Source organism: Octodon degus, unplaced genomic scaffold (genome assembly GCF_000260255.1).
Source record: "Octodon degus isolate 3935 unplaced genomic scaffold, OctDeg1.0 scaffold00003, whole genome shotgun sequence".
Taxonomy (NCBI): Eukaryota; Metazoa; Chordata; class Mammalia; order Rodentia; family Octodontidae; genus Octodon; species Octodon degus.
The window spans coordinates 21,812,126-21,828,159 of NW_004524579.1; the positions used below are offsets into that span (position 1 = coordinate 21,812,126).

Here is a 16,034-nt window from a genome sequence, read left to right on the forward strand (position 1 = left end):
TTTTTTTTCTTTTTCATAGAGAGCCAGTTATTAAAATTTTTCCACAATATGACTAGCTGGTAACAGTTTTTCCTCAGATTTGAGAGCCACACTTTAAGGTGGGCCTTTATAAGCTACATGTTGATGACTGTGGGAGCCAGGCCTGGGGAGGAAGAGTTGAAGGCACCTGGGGAATTCTGCCTGGGGAGGTGTAGAGCCAGTACACATTCTCTCCTGCTTCAGGAGGCTGCTCCTGGTGTGAGGACTGTGCAGGCTGTCCTGTGTGCCTGTGGGCAGCACTACAGAATAGAGAGGAGAGGTGAAGCAGAAATCCCCTCTTCCTGGTGCCTGGATCTAACTTTGGATCTGAAGCTTAAAGTGAATTTCTCTGTCTGTTTTCCTTCATCTGTAAAATGGAGCTTCACACTGTTTGTTTCAAAGGAAGACCTTAGAATAGGAAAAAGAAAGAAACAAAGTGGTTAATGCTTGTTCCTCAAACCTAAAGGTTCAAGTTTCTGTGAGGTTTATTCCACCAAATCAAGGTGGAACTTGTAAAACCTGATGCTGTGCCTCTAAACTAGTGAGTGCTGCTTCCCCAAAATGCACAAGCTGGGTCCCATCTGTCAGAGAAGTTGGAGAAGGGGATTCCTGCACCCAGGGAGGCTGGGCTGGCTAGCTAATCCTTTCTGTGTGAAGGCTTCTGAAGCCAAGAGAATGTCCCTGGGCAAGTCACTGGCCAATTTTTTGCCTCATTTCCTCCATCTGTCAAACACTCAGTGCAGTTTCCACCATTCTTGTTTTTCACTGCTCTTAAGAGAGTTAATCTGATCATGGCTTAAATGTTTTTAGGTCGAGAGAGTGGTTTTTCTCATCTTTAAAAAATGTATTTAGTACAGGGTCTACAGGGTCTCACACCGATGGGACTCCTAGTGATCCTCCTGTTTTCAGCCTCCCAAGCGCTGGGATTATAGATGTGTGCCACCACGCCCAGTCCAGAGAGTAGTTGGTTGTTTTTTTTTATCAAATTCATATTTTATCTTTCTTATTATACTAAAGGTACTTTATACCTTGAAATAAGGCAACATTAATTTGATTATGGAGAACTTTTGTCATTTAACATCCAGTGAAGTAAAGAAGATGATAATTAAAGGATAGCTCTATTTCAAGTCTCTTTTAGTCTTCATAGAGAAGCAGGGTTCTGTGATTTAGAATTAGAACGCTTGCTATTCTATGGGACTGAGAAGAACCTTAGGCCGGGTGGGGAACAAGACCATTGCTCCTGACATTCACATATGTTCCACTTAGATAAGGCAAGGTGAATATGCACACACAGCTGGATGTGGCTTCCCAGCTCTGCTGCCCCTCTTCTACCCCAGCCTAGCCCTCAGTGATACAGCTCCCCATGTAGTTAGGAGTCCTCTGTCTCTCTTCCCCCTGTTCTTTCTGAAAAATCTGGAATTTCTTTTTACTGAAGGGAATAGCAGCTTCAATTGTCCTTGCTTACTTAGAAATAAAGCACAGAAAACAGTTCTCCTGGGAATTCTTCTTCAGTAATTATAGTATAAGGGATCGATAGCGGGTACTTTTGTAAAGGCAGTGTTAAGTACGGAGAGGTATGGAAAAGAAAAGTACAGCTTTTCATATTTGAAAAGCAGTGAGAGATGAAGGCATGGCTCCCCATAAACACACACTTAGGCACTGGCACCTCTGTGCTGCCGAGATTCCTACCATTCCACCACTTTTGCTACGATGTCACACCTTCCTGTACCAGGTGGCCTGTAGGTGACCCCCACCTTTTGTAATAGCGAATTTGAATGAATCCTGGTGATGCAGTAGATGAGTGAAAGACCATTTATCACCTTTTTGAGACTCAGAAGCTGTCAGACACTGAGGGTATCTTGCAGATTTCCTCAAGGTGAAGGTGGGAGGCGCTAGAGGTCAGTCAAGGACGTGACTTTCCCAAGGTCACACTACTGCTAAACTGATGCAGAAGATCACATTGCCAACCCCTGTGTGAGCTCTTCACTTGGTCTATAAATAAAGAGCTAAGCGTACGATTGCTAAAGGGTCTCAGACTGAGCTAACAGCTGCTTCCAGTCCTGCTGATGCAGCATCTGTTTGTCCCACTCACTGTGCGCCCCCTCAGCGGGTACCATAGACAGACTTTTCCCGTCTGAGTCAGCCCAAGATTCTGGGCAGGTTTAGGGCTCTGAGGCAGACACACGTGACCTCAGGAGCACAGCTGAAGCATTGTCTTCTTCACGGAGAGGTTTGTGGAGTCCAAAATCCAAAATTGTATGAAGAAAAGAGAAGCTCTGTTTCTAGGTACCTCCATCTAGGAACACAGAGTGCCTGTGAGTGAAATCGCAAATAGCATTGCATTTGGAGGGAACCGTGGCTGCTTGAGTCAGGCCTGTGGGAGGCGCAAACACACACACACGTACACCCCAGCCAAAAAGCACCATTGGTGAAGCAGCTGCTTCTCAGGGGCCCCCATGAAATGTAAGAGGGACACATTTTTAACGAAGTACCAGGGTATGTGTGTGTTCCAAGAAGCCAGGATTACTTCAGAGTTGTTCTGGGAATCATGTCCTGCTTTCCCAGGATATTTTGCTTGCTTATCTACTAACAGCATCTGTGGAATCTCTGGCAGATCCTGTAGAATATCTTCAGTGACTAAAAGTCAATTTGGAACTGCCAGGTATCTACGTCCTTAAGGAATCTCAAGTTACAGAGAAGGCCGTGACCCAGACCCGAGACCTTATGGTGCCTCGGATGGTAATTCAAGAGCAGACTCCTGTAGATAGTTTTTAAGTAACAATTCTGAGAGGTTATTCATTTCAACCAATAGCAAAACCCATAAGAAAGTATATTCTACTTGGTTCATTAAAATAAATTAGTAGCTAACCTTTTCCAATATCTTTAAAAAAATAGTATGCTGTTTTAAAACTTAGGCAGAAGTATTCAGTAGACAAAGATTGGCTTATAACATCTTTGTATGATGAAGGCTAGATGAAGTTCTCACTTTCAGATCCTTTTTTTTTTTGGCAGAACTAGGGATTGAACTCAAGCCCTTGCACTTGCCAGGGAAGCACTTATTCCACTGAGCCATCTCCCTGGCCCCTCGAATCCCTTTGATGAGACTCACTGTCTGCTGCTCCCCTCCCCCACTGTCCAGCTCCTTCATTCTGTCAGGGCCAGCTCTGTCCCTGATGCTTTCCTCCTTAAAATTCTTATGCTATGTAAGATTCCAGGATCACATAATAGCATGCTTTATGCCTTTATATAAAATAGCTTATTTAGGATTTTTTATTTTTCTATATCATTAAAAGTGCTTGTTTTATGATTATGATAATGTTACCCTTCTACAAGATCCAATTACTTCCCTTCCTGTTACTGGGTGCTCTTTTTACAAGCATTTACCTGTTTGTCTTAGCTTGTGTCCCTAATGCAAAAGACTTTTTTATGTGGGACGCTGAGGCCCACGGCAGCACTCAGGCTCTTGGCTGAAGAGCGAGAATGAACATAGACTGGATTCAAGTGGAATGGAGAATCTGTCAATTACAGCCGAGTAACTTTGAATAAATTATTTAATGTTGCCGAGTTTCTGTTTCCTCATTTGGTAAATGGCATAATTATAGTACTGCCTTACAAAATTCTTGAGAGAATTTAACACCATGTGCATTAAATCCCTGAAATGCATTTGGTAGTATGTGGGGATTTCCCACCTCTGGGATGGCATCTGGGAATTGGCATGGCCTCATCTGCTGCCAGGGAGGGAGGGAGGGAAGAAAGGAAGGAAGGAAGGGGAGAAGAAAGGAAGGAGAGAGGAAGGGAGGAAGGAAGGAGAGAGTGAGGAGGGAGGAGGAAAGGTGGGAGGGAATAAAGGAAGAAGGGAGAGTGGGAGGGAGAGAGGAAGGGAGGGAGGGAGGAAGGAAGGGAAAGAGGGAGGAAGGAAGGAAAGAAGAAGGGAGGGAAGAAGGAAAGAAGGAGGGAGGGAGGAAAGAAGGAGGGAGAGAGGAAAGAAGGATGGAAGGAAGAAAGGAAGGAAGGAGAGAGGGAGGGAGGGAAGAAGGGAGAGAGGGAGGAAGGATGGAAAGCTGGAGGGAAGGAAAGAAAAAAGGAAGGAGGGAGGGTGGAAGGGAGAGAGGGAGGCAGGAAGGAAAGAAGGAGGGAGGGAGGAAGGGCCAAAGGAAGGAAAGAAAGAAGGAAGGAGAAAGGGAGGGAATTAGAGAGGGAGGGAGGAGGAAAGGAGAGAGGGAATAAAGGAAAGAAAGAGAGAGGTAGGGAGAGAGGGAGTGAGGAAGGAAGGATGGAGGGAAGGAAAGAAAGACGGAGGGAGGAATGGAAGAAAAGAAAGAGGGGCAGGGCTGGGGAAAAAGGAAAAACTTGTGGCAGAAGAGAAAAATGTACCTGATAATATTCCCAATATTTACAACAGTGCAGAGGAGAGATGCTGGGGATTCTGTGGTCAGTCAGATTGGGGAACAAAGAAGCTACATTTGGTCAAAGTCAGTCTGACTTCAGAAATATTTGAGGAGCCCGTCAATATGGCAAAGCTATTACTTGAGATCCCTACCCTGTGAGGTTGCCTAAGGCTTACAGCAAGAACGACTCCTGCCTTCAAGGGAAGTCAGCCAGGACTGGCTGGCTATGGTTACCATATCCCTTTGGGGCCAGGGATGCCTTCCTGACAGAGGAGGGTGGGAGAAACAACAGCCCATGAAGGGGTTCTCAGAGCAAACAGGGCATGCGTGACTTGGACATAGGAGTAGACTGACTGGGACGCTGACCTGTGTTCTGTTGCCATTTCTTCTGCTTTTCTGCCTTCTCATCCTTGGGTACAAAATGTAATGTGTCTGAACCTCTTTGCTCACTGATAGACTGGAGAAAATGATACTATCCTGCACTATCACTGTGGTGATGAAGAGGGCTGACAGCATGAAGCCGGGACTTGAGACAAAAATAGGCAACAGGATGTCCTGAAAAATCATCTTTTTCACATTATAATTACCTGGCAGACACCTTGCCTTTGCACTAAGGCTTATAAAAGTGTGACTTCCTGCAACTACAAGGTGCAGCTCTCTCTGGGTCTAACTTGGCTTTATCCTTCCTCGATATCCACCTGTAGTTGTGATTAATTACTCCAGATTTGGCTCGAGGGACCCAGATTCTCTGCCAAATTGGCTATACTTAGCAGAGCTTTTGACTCCAGCACTCAGATACTTTCTGAAGCAGGTACCTTTGACTTTTCTACTCTCTGCAGCCGAGTGAGCCGTGGGGCAAAAACCCATTTCCTGGGATTCCCCAAGAGGGTGGTGATTAGCAAGCTCTGATGCTCTTCTTGGAGCCAAGTGGACAGATCTTCTGGTCAGTTCTAGGCAGACATTCAGCAGATGAGAAGAAGATAAGTGTGGATGTTCCCCCACATCTAACTTTGTGTAGCATATGTTTCAGGAGGGGACCTTCTTTCATTAGATTTTAATGGGCTTTGGCAACAGCCTGTGGATGCTTGCAAAGTTCATATCCCAATTTCATTTGTAAGAAAGAAACGCTATGGCTCAGATTGTGCTCCTGAGGTGCAACAGATCTCTAGCCCTTTGTTTTCCTGGTACATTAGTTGTGCTTCCTGAACTTCATGAGCAGAGAGCAGACATTATTGTCTGCACAAAGGATTTAAAAAGGAAGAGGAAGCATTTTCTCCAAGAACAACTCACAGCAAGTATTAAAGTCTGGGCCCCTAGGGCTGGCAAAATAGCTCGGCAGACTAAGTGCCTGCTTACCCAAGCACAGGGACCAGGGCTTAATCCCTAGTCCCGCATGACACACCGGCCCCACCCCTGGGTGTGCTGAGCCAGTGGCAGAGTCCAGGTGTGGTGGCACATGCTTGTAATCCCAGTGCAGGGGAGGCTGAAAACAGGAGGATCACTGAAAACAGGAGTCCAAGCTGCATACTAAGACCCTGTACCAAATATGTTAAAAAATAAAATAAAATCTGGGTCCTTGAAACAAGGTCTTAACACACTCCAAGGTTCCTCTATAAGGGGTGATTACCTTAACATCTTTAAGTAGTGTGCTGGTCAGCTATCTTTCCGAGTATAAGACTGTTAGCACTGAGAGTGGCTTGTTTACTTAAGGAAATGTTTTTTCTCAAGGTACAACTTTGCAAACTTGCATATTCATAAAATTTTCAATTAAGTGGATCTTACCATGGAAGCCCAGGATGAAAGTACCAATAGACACTGTGCTGCTCTGGATCAAGCGAGCTTGTGTCTGCAACTCCACTCCTCATCTCCTCCCACCCACCTCACAGTTATTGCAGTCAGGGCTCCATGAACAACAATCTGAAATCAGTGTTCTGTGATTTTCCTTTGTAGAATTCATATCAAAACGTTGGACGCAGCATAGGAAACCTGATAAAGCTGTTAAACAGTACAAATTCCAAAAAGAGCTGCGGCCTTGGAGAATATTAAGATATAGTAGAAAAAAAAAAAGAAAAGAAAAAAGAATGAGTTAGTCTAACCAGAGTGACACACCAATGATGAAACTCAGAGTTTACTTAATACTCACTAGCAAGTTTCTCCTTGAATGTCTAAAAAGTGTGATACTCCCATCCTCCTCCCCAGTTTAAACCAGGTCTACCTGTGTAAACTTCCCACCCTTCACCATCCAATATGCTCTGAATGAATCTTAGCTTTCTTGGTGTGAGGAACAAGGCATTAGAAAAGGAATTCTACTGGGAAGTTAAAAAAAAAGGCCAAGATGAGTTTCCATAGGTTCATCAAGTTCAAACAACATAAAACAAGACTCATCATTTCAGTGAGTTCTATATTAGGGCATTCAGAGCCTCTTCTTTCATTATGTCTTGGTAGTTACAGCTCTAATCTGCAAAGTGGAGGATTAAAGACATTCCCACCCAGAAGATGAAATAGCTGTGACTTGGACGGCAACCAAATATGCACGCCACTGTAAGAGCATGGGTTATATATGCAAGGCTACACATGTGATCTTAAAGAGGAGGGAAAAAAAAGTAAACGCTCTTTTGGCTGCATTGGTAGGGGAATTTGTTACAGATCTTACCTGTAAATATTAGAACCTCATCATTAAAAAAAAATAAAAGATAAATATAAGCAATCAAGACCAGGCTTGCTTGGAGCTATATACAAAGTTATTAGTCATCCGTGTTGCTCTCTGGGCAGAGAGCCTGAAGTGAAGGCTAAAGATGTCAGAGTTTTCAGGTTTAACCTTTAAAGCTCCAGGAGGCTGGGGGGATTTAACAAAAGGACACAATCCAACTAGGATGGTAGCTTCAAGTGTGAAACTTGTTTCTTAGGTCAGAACGAAATCACCCCCTTGGTCTCTATATTACATACCTCAAATGTCTCGGCAGTTAGAATAAGGCCTTTTGAATTAGAAGGTTGTTTACCTTCAGTTCAGATGTGAATTTGACGTCTGCTTTTCTGGATGGTGAACTCGTGTCACAGCGCTTTGAGTAGATGTCTGTCAAAGTCTTACACGTATACCAGTAATGCAAACACAGTATAATACTCTCTTGTTATCCTTAGTACTCACTTTTTGATCAAGAATGCTTCCAAAATGTGCAAAATATATAGACAAACTCTCAGCAGTCTGTGTTTTAGGCAGATAGAGCCCAACACATCTCTTTTTTAAACCCCTGAGTGAGAGGGATAATTTGGGGTGCTGTCAGGGTGGAGATGGAGGGAACACAGAATTAATTTAATTAAATGAGGCCTGAAAGGATTAAATTTTTCCACAGTGAGTTGTGGGAGAACCATAGCTAGAACTTGAGTTTGTGCTGATTCTGTCTCCCTTATTCCAATATCTGTGTTTCCTTCTGTGGTTACAGTGAGCTGCAGACTCCACCAGGCTGCTGCAGAGCCTGCTGCCTGGACTTCTTCCCTTCTCTGTTGACCCCCTGCCAGACCTGCAGTGCTTTCTGCTCTTTTCACAGCCCCTCTGCCACTCCCCAGCTGTCTGGACATCTAAAACTTCTTTTAGTTATATGTATATGTTCGAATTTGGATTCCCTACTTCCCTTTGGGTAACTCAATGTCTCTGGACCTTAGTTTTCTCTGTCAAGGGAGAATGAGTCCAGCTAATCTCTGGCAGCCTTGGACAAACATGTTGTTGGGTGTTTATCTCAGCTTTTGGGAGCCTTGCTTTCCACAGAAGCTGTTTGAAATGTGTGTGTAGGTGGAAAAGTCGGAGCAGGCTGGGGTTCAGCCTCTGTCTTCCAGCCAAAGAAAGTAGCAAGTGGTACCTCACAAAATAAATCAGAGTGGAAGGTCTATTTTACCTAAAATAGGAAAAGGAAACAGATTAAAAGCTTAGCAGGCTGATAGTGAAAGGACAGTGTCTTTGGGGCCAAATTTGAACATGATCATTTGCCCTCTGTCTTTGCCCCATTCTTCACTTACGTCCCTACCTGTCCATCTGTGTCTTACTGCAGCATCCATTCATCTGGCCCAGAGGAAGGAAATATCTGGGAGGAGTAAGTGAGTTGTGGGAGAACCAGGGCTAGAACTTGAGTTTGTGCTGATTCTGTCTCCCTTATTCCAATATCTGACCTGGAGAGTCCCAAGGACCTCAGATTCGGTTGGTCCAGATGCACATCTGTGAGCCCTGAGCCCTCTGGCAAGACATCCAGCATGACGCACACCCTTTCCTCTTTCATGTCAATTGCCCCTTCCAGTCACAAGTGCACAGGGTAAGCCTGGTAGATAGATGTGGATAGGTTGGGTCCCACTCTCCCCTGCTATAGGGGGTGCTTTTGATTGTGGGCCAGCCAAGATGATTTTCCTAGGGAAGGAAGAAAGACAGAACAAAATGGCATCATTATCCCCTTTCCCCTTGTGGGGCAAGCTCAGAAGCTATGAAGTTTGCTGCAGGAAAGGCAGTCCTGGGCCCAAGATGGTCACCCCAGGGTTGCTGGCTGCCACTGTATTGTGCGTACTTTTCCCTACAAGAAAAGGGAGACTTTCATTCAGAAGCAGAGTCAGAGAACAAGAAAGCACACTTCTTATTTGGGGAAGCTAAGGGGTTCCTCCTCATGTGCAGTAAGCCTTCACTGCTCCCTTCGCCTTCCTCCCGCCCTCCCTGGGAGCTCAGACAGACCAAAATCCTTGAATTTATGCCAAGAGAGAAACTGAAGCTCCTGAAAAATGGAAGGCAGGGTCATCCTCCTAGTATTTGAATGTGGACTGTTCCAGAGAGCAGCAAGACGTGGCAGGAATGAGATTGGTCAAAGCAGGGGGCTCCACGAACACTGCCCTGCTCCACCAGGGAGATGAAAGAATTTTTTCCCCCGCTTTTGCCTTTTAAATCTGCCTTTCCTTCTCCCCCACACCCTCACAGCCCCGTAGCAAGGAGTGGTGCAGACATTTAGCCATCCTGGGAAGAGGCAGGATCCTTTTCATTAACTTCAGCTTGATTGAAGTCCCTAGAGCCATGGAGGATTTCATTTTCGTCCCTCACTCTGTCTGCCTGTCTTAGATCCCTCCCCGCACCGCCAGGCCCCACCGGTAGCGGGGTGCTTCCTCCTGGGACAGAATGTAGATAGAGTCCGGGGGAAGGGAACGGCCGGGAAGGATCTGGAGCTGTGTTTCTTAAGTCAGTGGCTTTGAGGAGGAACAGGCTTGTCTTTTCCTACCTGCTGTGACTTCCGCGGAATTCCTGAGCATTTCTCTGCCATGTAGAGTTGGACTGGGCAGAGAAGGTTGCTAATGCAGGCTTGTGCAGAGGGGCTGGGTTCTTCACTGAGTTCCACTGTGAGTCAGCAAGGTGATCTTGAAAATCTTGCAGCTTCTTTTTCTGCAGAGTAAGAGTTTTAAGGATTTAAGTAATAAAACACTTGTTTTCAAATTCGAGAAACAGGAAGACACAGGTACACCAGCTCCGGAAAGGAGAGCCAAGGGCAACTCACATTTCTCCCAGGGATCTTTAGTTGCCCTCTTCAGGTCCTTAAACTGTAAGACCAGGAATTCTTTTGAGGGGTCTTGACTAGGTACTCTGTATTTTTTAAATACAGGAATATGTTTTTTGTCTGCTTTTCTAATGAAGAAATATGCCTCAGTACCATACTTAGGAGCTCTTTGCTTCCCAGATGCAGGCTGTGCGAATTTCTACGAGATCGTCCACTTTGGGGAATGTTAGCAGTCAGGGGCTGTGCTTTGTCCCAGAGCTCCTGCATTTAGTTAGGGCATGGTTGGAACTAAGGAATGAGGCTTGATGGTGAGGAAAGGCAAGCTTCTTCACACTGTCCCTTCAGGACTCAGAGATTAGAAGGTTTGCCATTGGCTGTCTCCAATTCAGGTAACACCTGTAATGTATACTAGGTTTTTGAATAAAATTCTCAACATCTCCAGGTGTAAGCACAGTGGTAGATCATTTGCTTGGACAAGGTCCTAGGTTTGATTCCCAGTACAAAAAATTCAATAAATTGATTAATCAATTAAATAAAATCAGAATCTCCAAGGTAAAAGAGTTTAGCAGTTTGAGAAATTATTTGGTTACTGCCCCTGATAACAACTCCTGAATCCTTCATGCAGCAACACAAGATGAACTAACACATCTCAACTGGAGACAAACCAGTTGACCCTGCAGGAGAGAGCCTCCCCCCGTTCCCGTCTGCTAGTGGATTCTTTCACTCTTCAGCTCTCTTACTTTCCTACTATTCTTCCTTAAATATAACCTCTGCCTCTTATGCTAAAGTATAAACCAATATTCTCTCCACAAGTCAGTAGCATAGAGAAGTGCTTGCTGTCATCATGGGAGTTGATTAATTCATTCAGACATGGAGTGGCTCTTCACGCAGGAAAAGTACTAGGTGCTGAGTGCCATTTCCTTTTGTCGGCTTGAAGGGTGTCTTAAGCTGCCTCTTACACTTCTGTTCTCCACACTCAGCAATTTAGTCATTCTTGTCCTCACCTTGGGGCTGACAATATTCTTCACTTTGCTTATGTGTCATTTGACCAACAGGTTGTTTAGTGGTTAATTGAATGTCTAGGCTCTTCTCAACACAAGGAGAAATGAAGAATTTACATAGGATGACTTGTATTGTTAGGCTTGGTCTTCTTGGTCTTGTTAGATTGGCTACATGATAAAAAGAGAAGTCAAAATGCATGCAACAGCACAAAATGGAAGTTTAAAGAATTAAAGACTGAATTGCACAGATCTGACTCCCTGTGGAAAGAAGGGAGAGAGAACTGAAGATGTCCAAGGAGAGAAGGATAATCCAGACTTTATTGAATTAGAAATACAAGGAATCCTAGCCAGAGATGCTTTATGGCTATTTCCAATTACATGAAAAGATCTGTCCATTACTCAATCCCAACCCCACTGACATGAGGACATAGCGCATGTTTTGAGATGGTTGAACACATCTGTGATATATTTTCAGTGGCAAGATCTCAGGACAAGGAGGAGTTAGGCATTCAGGTCCCTTGGCTCCTGCATCCCTGGCAAGCCCTGTTCTAGGTGATGGAAGGCTCTCTGCTGGCTGTCCTCACTGAGAGGATAGACTTTGGGCTCTCAGTCCTATCAGTGAACTCTTGTTGGTGACTGCATTCCCGCAAAGGTCATGCCTGTGCCAGAGCTTGTTCCATCTAGCCCTTCTGTCTCTCCTCCTGCTGTGCCTGGCTCAAGTTAGTGGCTTAGGTTATATCGATAAATTTAGAAGAGTCCATGGTCATTACCAATTAAATAAGAGTGTCTGAGAGGAAGGGTTAGTTAAGGGTCATCTCTTAGGACACAAGCATCGTGTTACTGCCGGTGGCTCACTTGACTACTGTTCTGGCACTCAGCCTGTTCCCTGTCACATCTCCTCAAGTGATCTCTGACATGCCTTAATTCAGGGGCATCTTGTTATGGAAGAAAAAGCCCCAGATTTGAGAAAACACAGCTTGTGACTTCAGTCCCACCAGTGAAACCTGGGATATGTTACTTCATTTCTGTAAGTCTCAGTTTCATCATCTGTGCGGTGGAGATACCATCTCATGATGGAATTGTGCAATGTAAAGCCAGTAACCAGTATACCAGGGACCCAGGCAATCAGTCCTGTGTTTTATCATTATCCCCTACTCAGGTCCTGAAGGAAACTGGCTGACATTGAGTGGAGATGCAGAGTGAGATGTGTTGGAGTTACAAGGCTCTCTCTCTCTCTCTCTCTCTCTCTCTCTCTCTCTCTCTCTCTGTTCTTCCTGCTGCTACCACATGAAGCATCTCATCAGCTACCTTTTCATTTTTAAGATTAGTCCCACTTCCATATTATTTTCAGTGTTATTTCCAACAGTCCCACCCTGATCTCTCATGCTTTATCTTTAAGCTTCCACACAGACTCTGTTACGCACCATTTGATCCGAATGGATACATGTCTGATCTTTGACCAAAGTGTAAGTGCCTTAAAGGAAGAAACTGAGTCTGACGATTGCACTTGGCCTTCGGTCCCTTGGCACATAGCTTTGTGAGCTGTTGCTTGGCTGTTTCACTACAATCAGAGGGGCTGAGGTGGCTCTTTACCAGGATTGGGAATCCAGCTCACAGGCAGAGCTACCTAAGGAGAGAAACTCTGTCCGAGCTCTAACAGCACGTAGGCAGCATCTTTGGCAGAGTCACTGAGGGAAGCTAATACGTCTCGTGGTGCTTTTCCCGAAGCTGGAGGCACCGAAGCCCAGCATGACTCTTTCTTTTTCTTGAACCAAACAAAATATTATCACAGCAAACATGAAATCTTTCCTATTTTTCACAAATGCTCTGCAGGCCTAACAAAGCTTGCTAGTCACACTCCTTGAGTCAAAATAAGCACCTTTCCTTTTACTCCTCAGACCCCCTTTCTCAGCATGTGAAAGCAACAATAAAGAATGCAGTATTAATTAATTTCATTAGTTAACTATGCTTTCACTGAGTGTTTTCTAGTGCCAAGTCCTGAAGAGGATGCAAAATATTCAAAAACCAGAACTTTACACTTTAGCATAGATTACACAGAGGTGCAAAAACATATAAATCTTATCCTCATCCTAGTGTGAGATTCTATACAATTGTTGAACCAAAGCTGTGAAAATCTAAATAGCAAATAAAATGACAGGCAACTTGAAAGAGAAACTGAGTCATGTGGGTATGAAGAGGAAAAGATCACTTGTACTAGTCTGGTATTAAAAAAGAAAGAAAAATATTTTCCTTGAGAAGATGAGTCTTTTCCTCTGAAATAGCCATTCTTAATATACAATGCAGAACACTTTGCCAGTAAAAGCCAGAAACCTTCTCCCTGAGGAAATGTGCATAGCTATGAATTCACACATACTTGTAATTTCTGGGACCCTCTAGAGGTCCAGCCTTATCCTGGGCACTAGGTTAAGACCCACTGAACAACCGATGGTGTATGGAAGCTGGGAGAGGGCAGTGAGGACCGGGTAGGAGAGAGGCGATCGGAGGCGGTGCACGCAGAGTGGGAAGACTGGAGTCCTGGTCTGGAAATGTCAGGCTGCCCTGTTGTGACTGTACTTCTTGAACTCTGCCCCAGGCTCTCAGGAGCCCGTGGCAGGTTGGTTGTCTTGGGGAAGCTGTGTGCAGACTTTGAGGATGATCATTAAGGAAAATGCCTTTGCTCTTTTCCAGCTCACAGCCAGTGACCTTGCAGCCAGTGACCTCAAAGGATTTCAGCCCCAGGTGAGTTTCCTGGAAGGGTTTATGATGTTTAAGACTGTCCACTGCTCTGGACTCTGCAGGTAAGCAATTGGACTTGCATCTCTAGCTTCTCTGACCTTGTGCTGACCTTTAGAACGACCTGGTAGCTGCTCTCTCCCTCCAGCTCCTCTTTCACCTGATCACAGAAAAACACAACTTCTTTCTGTTTTCTCTTAATATTTTATAATGAAGAAAATCTAGATCAAGATGCTTGGAATATGGGGTTGTTATTGAGCTTAGGAAAGGTACTAAGCTGAGTGGGGCTGGGTTCTCCCCTGTCTCTCCTTTTGGACAGCATGCTCTCATTCCTGTGATCTTCACATGCAAACACTGCAGTCACACAGTCATGGTGGTCAGTTTAATCTCCAGCTCCCATAGAGGCAGATGGTTCTGTTGTGCTGATTTTGGAAAGAGGGCTGGCCACTGTCATCTCTGGCCAGAGAGGGCTCTTTTCAGGATCCCATGAGCAAATCAAAGAAATGTGCAGGTAAGATCTTTGTGGGCATTTGCTTGGAAAGAGTAAAGATAGGAAGTCATCCTGCCTGTCTCTGTAAGGGGAGTTACTACTCCTTTCCCTTCCCCTTCTCCATACACAACACACACACACACACACACACACACACACACACACACACACACACCAGGTACACAGAAATCTTGGACTTCTCCTGTAGGTCTCAGTGTAGATAGAGCATTCTACAAAGAAAGGCAAATCCAAGAGTGATGGCTGTAGTGCCCGTTCCATGCTATCTTATGAAATTTTCTATCACCCCAAGGCAGGTCCTGCCTTACCATCCCACAGTGTCATACCTTTGTGGGGATACATATCTGAGTCAATGGCAGTGAACTTTTGCTGGGGCAGCCATTGTGTGATAGCTAGAGTTTCATATGTTTTGACTACCTTCTTTAAATGTGTTTCACATTCACGAGCCCACTGTGTCCTCATGACCCTTCTGTTTGTGAGTTCCTTCCTCTGAGTACCTGTCACCTCTAAGGCAACTGAGAACCCAGGTCCTCATGTCGCTTAGCCCTAGGCCACAGGGAGAGTGGAGGCAGGCACGGAGAGTAGACAGTGACAGGCTGGAGGAGGAGGATGAACAAAATCGAGGGCCATGGCTGGGAGTGGAAAATAGATTCATGTAGAAGAATGGAGTGTTTTCATCATGGCTTGTCAGTTCTTCTCTTGGGCACGCATGGAGGTTTTAGAAAGAGACAGCCAGTTGGCTTTTTTGCCTGTCACTGAAAACTGACATAGCTATACGAACGTCCTGCGGAGCAAGGGAATGTGAAGCAAAAGCCAAAGAAAATCCAGTTACCAGCACCCTGCTTACCTCCACACTCCTACTCGTATACTTGCACAATGACATCTCAGCTACACATTTTCTTTCATCTGATAATTTATTTTAAAACAGGGGAAGGTGGTGGTGGGGCCTTTGAGTTGTACAGTTTTGCTTATTGGAAAGGTACATAGTGGGCATGGCTTCTTTCTGAGATAATTGAATTCTATAATTTTTATTAGATAATAAATTTATAATAAAGTAGTAACCAAAGAGAAAGTTGAATGTTTTTAAGGTTTGTTCATTACTTTTGAAGGCAGGACCAATAAAGGCCATCCCATGCTTCCCACTCTAGTTCTGTTCCCAGCCTCTACATTATTCATTCATGTGTAGTCCCTTTCGAGCTGTAAGTATCAAGATGTATTTTTCACTTCTCAAGATGTTTGTACCTAAGGCAGGGAAGTCCTAGGAGACTTGTTGCCAGTGCAAGGTGCCCAGATTAAAGTTAGTTCTTCAGTATCATTCCTAAATCCAAAAGCCCTGGGTATGACCTTTGGGGGCTTTTCCACATGAAAAAAGAAAGCTGTCCATGTGCTGTGGGCAGCCCCACTATACCAGATTATTGGCTTGTTATTTTTTCACCTTTTCTTTCTGGTCTCTGGATTACACTGACCCCCCATACCTTCAGATGCCATAATAACTCATGGGGCTCTCACCTTCCAAGAGCTACTGTCTTGCTCATCTTCTACATATAACTGTATGGCTTGACGTTGTCATGTTTCCTAGCTCTTCTCCTTTCCCTTTCTTGATTAGTTAGTCTTCGAGATCCTGCTTGCCTTTTACTTGTATTATACCTTTCTATTTGTATTTCTTCTTTTGAGTTCTTTTTTTTTTTAAAGGAGAAATAAAGAATTAAAAGATTATTTTTATTTTTAGGCAGAGAACCATTAAAAAATAGAGATCATACAAATGAAAAACACACGAAAATCACTGAATATGAAGTAGTGTTGAGATGGTAAATATTTATCCAAGTATATCACTGATATCCTCCAATGTCAGTGGTTTTAGTACCCCAAT

At 44.4% G+C, this 16,034-nt stretch overlaps 1 protein-coding gene across 1 annotated transcript in view; it reads left to right on the plus strand.

The window, feature by feature from the left end:
• The window catches only part of Setbp1 (SET binding protein 1), a 393,025-nt gene that overhangs the window by 186,699 nt on the left and 190,292 nt on the right, over positions 1-16,034 (plus strand). The window contains exon 3 of the mRNA XM_023713570.1: positions 13,612-13,662. Within this exon, the coding sequence (XP_023569338.1) occupies positions 13,612-13,662 (51 nt within the window). The remainder of the gene's footprint in view (positions 1-13,611; positions 13,663-16,034) is intronic.